The sequence below is a fragment of the Colius striatus genome, chromosome 1, assembly GCF_028858725.1.
Source record: "Colius striatus isolate bColStr4 chromosome 1, bColStr4.1.hap1, whole genome shotgun sequence".
Classification (NCBI taxonomy): Eukaryota; Metazoa; Chordata; class Aves; order Coliiformes; family Coliidae; genus Colius; species Colius striatus.
The window spans coordinates 575822-581322 of NC_084759.1; the positions used below are offsets into that span (position 1 = coordinate 575822).

The window sequence follows — 5501 nt, forward strand, 5'->3', positions numbered from 1 at the left end:
CGCACGGCGTCCTCTGTGTGCTGAGCAGCTGCGGATGGAGCACTCTGCAAAGGGACCAGAGGAGGCTTTATCCTGCACCAGCACCCAGCCTCTGTCATGCAGGACATTGGCATCCACAGCAAATAACCTGAGAGCTCTGAGAGGCGAGACAAACGAAGCTGTTCTGCTGTGCACCTGCATTTCTGGCTGATAATGAACTGCCCATGAGCAGCAACGTGCCCTCGTGGGCAAGAAGCCAATGGCAGCCTGGGGGCAGCAAGAAGAGTGTGGGCAGCAGGGCCAGGGAGGTTCTTCTCCCTCTCTGCTCTGCCATATCTGCTGAGGCCTCATCTGGAGTCCTGTGTCCAGCTCTGGGCTGCCCAGCTCCAGAGGGACAGGGAACTGCTGCAGAGAGGCCAGTGCAGGGACACCAAGATGATCAGAGCACTGGAGCATCTTCCTTGTGAGGAAAGGCTGCGGGACCTGGGGCTGTTCAGTCTGGAGAAGAGGAGACTGAGCTCAGGGGCAGCTCATTAACAGTGACAAACATCTCACTGGTGGGTGTCAGGAGCTTGGGACATCCCTCTTTTCTAGAGTAGCCAGCAACAGGACAAGGGGTGACGGGATGAGGCTGGAACACAAACAGTTCCATTGGAACACGAGGACAAAGTGTTTCCCTGTGATGGGAGGGAGCCCTGGCCCAGGCTGCCCAGGGAGGGTGTGGAGGCTCCTTCCTTGGAGGCTTCAAGACGCCCCTGGACACGTTCCTGTGTGACCTGACCTAGGTGGGAGCTGCTCCTGCAGGGGATGGATGAGCTCTGCAGGTCCTTTCCAGCCCCCCCATGCTGTGACTGTGTGGTGTCTCCATGAAAGTCACTCTTTGAGTTCTGCAGGTGAAGAAATCGAGCATCAGCCTTGGAGGACCCCGAAAAACTTCCTTGTTTTCCAAGCTTCACACGAACAAGAAGTAAAAGCCGGGATGCCAAGACAAATGTGCCTCCTCCTGGCTTTGTTTTGAAACCAACATCAGGCTTCTCAGCTGGGTGAAGAGGAGGTTTGTTCTGCTGAGGTCTCTGGGGTGTGTTTGCTTTGTAAACACATGTGGGTGCTGTTGAAACAAGCAGGAGGATGGTGCAAATTGCACAGCCTGTGTAACTCCCACCTGGCAACATGAGCGTGGGGCAATCTCAGGGACAAACCTAAGATAAGGTCCCAGTGCACTTGGTGGGGGTGGTGGTTCCTGGTTGAAAAGGCAGCAGTGCTCCTGAGCTCGGGCTGAAGAAGGTGTTTCCCTCTCAGGCAGATGAGATCAGTGGTTCAGGAGATTGCATCCTGAGAGGAGAGGGCTGACCTAGGTGAAACTGTGCAGGGCTGGCAGCAAAACCATGAAAGGACCCAAAGGCTGACAGATGTAGATGAAAGCAGTGAGGAGGGAGGTGTTTACTGAAACAGGAGCGAGGTTCAGAGTGGAGAGGGTGGGTAACTGTGAGCTGTGCAGTGGGGTTGGCACTGCCAGCCTGCCAGAGGCTGGGTGCAGTGGCCATCTCAGATGGAAACGGTCTTGCAGTCCCCTGAGCCTGGGTTTAGCTGAGCTGTGGTCCAACCCATGCCCCAGGGACTGGGCTGGCTGGGGACCATGGGGACCAGGAGGCTGTAACTTAGCAGCAAGGGAGGTGCCCCCTCCCCAGGCTGTGTCTGCTCACTGTGACATCGGCAGTGATGTCATGGTGCAGGGAGCAGGGCACAGCAGGACTGTGAGGGCAGGAGGCTGTAGCGGGGTGTGGAGCAGGGGGAGAAGCTCAGATTGTGAGTAGAGCAGCTGTACAGCATCTTGTCTGGTATGTACATGGGGTCTGCACTATGGGGAGGGGTGTTCTTTGTCACAAATCACAGAACCCCCAATGGAGGGGGCTGGCAGGGCCCTGCAGAGCTGCTGCAGCCCCAGCCCCTGCTCCAGCAGCTGCCCCTGGCTCAGGGGGCACAGGAACGTGTCCAGCTGGGGTTGGGAACCTCAGAGAAGGAGCCTCCACACCCTCCCTGGGCAGCCTGGGCCAGGGCTCCCTCCCCTCAGCACCAAAGCACTTGCTCCTGAGCCTTGCAGCACCTTGCAGGAGCCTTTAGGTGCTTGTGAGTGTTGCTGAGGTGCCCCTGAGCTCAGGCTTCTGTTCCCCAGGCTGAGCAGCCCCAGGGCTGCAGCCTTTCCTCCTCACACACATGCTGCAGCCCCTCAGCACCTTGGCAGCCCTGCACTGGCCTCTCTCCAGCAGTTCCCTGTCTCTCTGCAGCTGGGCAGCCCAGCCCTGGCCCCAGCACTGCAGATGTGGCCTCCCCAGCTGGGGCAGAGGAAAGAGGGAGGAGAACCATTCTTGACCTGCTGCCCACACTCTTCTAGATGCCTCCTGTGCCACTGCTCCCTCCTGCTGCTGTCAGCACAGCAGGGCAGCAGCCACCCTCCTGTTGAAGCTGGCAGACATTGCCCCCTTTTTGCTTCCCACCGCCTGTCACGGCCTCTGCTTTTCAACAGACAAAGAGCAGAGCCACCAGGAGCAAAGTCAGTGGAGGATGCTCAACCTGATGTGACCATGGATCCCTCAGACACCATCAAAGTGATGGTGAAGACTCTCAGGCAGAAGGAGCAGTTCGAGGTCCCTCAGAGCTGCACCGTTTGGCAGTTTAAGGGAGAAGTTGCCAGGCGTTTCAATACCCAGCCTGATCTGCTCTTCCTGATACACGCTGGGAAGGTCCTGGAGGATCAACACACTTTGATCCACTGTGGAATTCACAGTGGTGACAGGATCCACCTGATCATCAAGTCCCAAAGGAGACCACAGGATGTCCAGGCAGGCGAAGGAACAGCGGCCACCCAGATGCGACCTCCTGGACACAGCAATTCCAGCGTGTTCTTGGGAAGCTCGGCAGCTCAGCAATGCCAAAACGTGCTCTTAGAATCCTTGGCTCAGCAGCTGGCTGCCAGCCAGGATATCGTGGCCCAGATCATGGACAACCTCTTGTCCTCGGTCATGCATTCAAACCTGGAGCTGAACGCTGTCGGGGGCAACTCGTTCCTGTCGGGCTTCCTCCTCGGGGTAACAGCGGTGGATCTCCTGGACGTGCAGTTTAGAGACGTCTCGGATCTGGTGCAGATCCTGGACGAACAAGATGTGCACACGTACAGCCTGGGCAGGAGGTTCCTTCAGTACATCCTCAGCAACTCGGACCTTTTAAGGGAAATCCTCACGTCCAGCCCTCGGTTGCAGCAGCTGGCTGAAACAGATCCTGGGCTGCGAGAGATTCTCAACAACCCACAAGCCATCATTGAGCTGTTACAGGCCTCCAGCAATCCTGCTGTCCTGCAGGAGATGGTCAGGAACAGAGACATGGCCCTGAACAACCTGGAGAGCATCCCCGGCGGGCTCACGATTCTGGAGCAGATGTACAGGGAAATGGAGGAGCCAATGGATGCCAGTGAGACACAGCTGGACGACAACCCGTTTGCTTCCTTGGACAGGAATCCACCCCAGAGTGGAGCCAGGCTACCAGCCTGCACTGAAAACCGGACACCACTCCCCAACCCTTGGGCTCCGCAGCCCAACAGTGACGGCGACGACGCAGATGACGACGATGCGTTGGCCGACACCGACGATGGCTCTGCCTCGGGTTTGAGTCCTACAGCAGAAGCAGTGGTGACCATCCTCAGGGAGTCTCAGAGCATGGCTGAGCAGCTCTTGGACAACCCAGAGCTGATGTCCAGCCTGACGACTGCTCTGGTGAGCCCCGGCAGCCCGGCACAAGCGCTGCTGAGCGACGCCGCCGCGGCGAGCCACGGCAGATCCCCGTCTCAAGAGCAGTGGCCCCAGGAGCTGCCGCCAGAGATGGAGAACGTGGAGGTTTCGCCTTTGCTGAGAAACCTGAGAGCCACACAGGCACTGCTGCAGATGCAGGTGGGGTTGTACACCCTCATGAGAGAGGTGCCGGATCTCCTCCTGAGCCTGGAGGACGTGGACGAGGATTCGGACCTGCAGAGCGACTCGCCGCAGAGCAGCGAGTCTGAGGACGACGCAGCCGAGGACGAAGCAGCCACAGAGGCTCAGGCGGAGATGGGCGAGGAGGCACCACAGACCAGATTTCAGACACAAATGGAGCAGCTCAGGGCCATGGGCTTCCAGGACCAAACTGCAATCCTGGAGGCACTGGTTGAGGCAGGAGGAGACATGGGTGCAGCGGTGAAGATTCTGACCAGCCGTCAAACAACGCGCCGTGACTGCGACCCCTGACAGCAACTCGTCTGTTAGTGATTCCATTTCAGTCCCATCACCCATTAAAAGCATCAGGGTGCATGTTAAGAAGTTATGTGCTGTAGCATCCTTCCATCTATGAGGATGGGTGTCTCGGCTGAGAGGATCACTTGCAGGCAAAAGCGGGAGACGTGAGGATCTCTGTGTTGTGATGCAGTGCTGCCTCTTGACAGATGGATGGTCCATGGTCCTGGTGTGTGTGCAGGGAAAAAACATGCCAGGAAAGACACCAGAGAGGGAAAATGTGCCTCTTTAAAGGTTAAGAGCTGAGATCCAGAGATACTGAAGGCCAGATGATAAATGGGCTTGGCTCCCAAGCTGGACTCCAAACCAGAGAGTGGCACGGCGGCTTGGCTTTCCTGCAGAGGAGAGGCGGTGTCTGAGCCACCTGATTCCTGCCACTGTGGGCAAAAGCTGTTTGGGAAGCCTGTCTGTCACTCCTGCCACAGCTTCTGCTACAGGAGTGAAGTCCATGAGGGTTCAGGTAACCATCAGTGATGGCTCTATGTTGAGTTTTCATCCTGAATGTGTTCACAATTGGTTTCTACCCACTGGTTGTTGCACAGAACTTTTTAGCTTCATGAACCAGTGCAGAGCTTCTCCCTTTAGCAAAACCCTTTGTGCTCTGCTCAGTGTCATACATGGGACCAGCAACTAGGCTGTTTTCTCCAGACCCTTCCTCAGGGCCAGAGCCAAGTGTCCCCTTTGCTTTGCTGTGTGTGAGAAGGAGCCTGTGAATGGGGTTGTGCCACATGCAGCCATAAGGCTCTTCAAAGCCTCTGTAACATAAACTGTGACAACTGGTTGGCACATTGAGGTGTGAAAGCTTTGCTGCTGCAGACCTGCCCATGACATCTCAAACCCACGTCCTGGCCAGCCTTGTTGCTGCTGCAGGGGAGATGCAGCACCTGGGGCTGGATGTGCTCCCCTGGACCTTCTTCCCTTCTCCTGACCCTACCGGGTGTGCACAAGGTGAGGATCAACCCAGACCGTTTTCCTTTGGCCCCTCTGTCCAGTTTCCCACCAGTCCCATCACATCCCTCCCTTCCTGCTCCTCACCCATCCCCTCTGCCTTGCCACTCGAGCTCTGGGTCTCCTTGTTCCTGCTCTGGGTTTCTCACTCCTTTCTTCTGCATGGCTTTTCTGTGCCAGCATCCTTCCCTTACGTGTCCAGCGAGAGGTTTTCACCTACTGCATCTACGGCTCTTCAGTGACTCTTCTCACATC

General features: G+C 57.0%; 1 protein-coding gene across 1 annotated transcript; it reads left to right on the forward strand.

Moving 5' to 3' along the window:
* Positions 1-2561: 2561 nt before the first annotated feature.
* On the forward strand, positions 2562-4253 carry LOC104559251 (ubiquilin-1-like). The gene has a single exon (XM_062020310.1). It carries the CDS (start codon positions 2562-2564, stop codon positions 4251-4253), a length of 1692 nt encoding a protein of 563 aa, XP_061876294.1.
* Positions 4254-5501: the final 1248 nt, after the last annotated feature.

Excerpts from the sequence above, each read along its gene's own strand:
- LOC104559251 (XM_062020310.1), top strand. The coding sequence starts at position 2,562 with ATGGATCCCTCAGACACCATCAAAGTGATGGTGAAGACTCTCAGGCAG.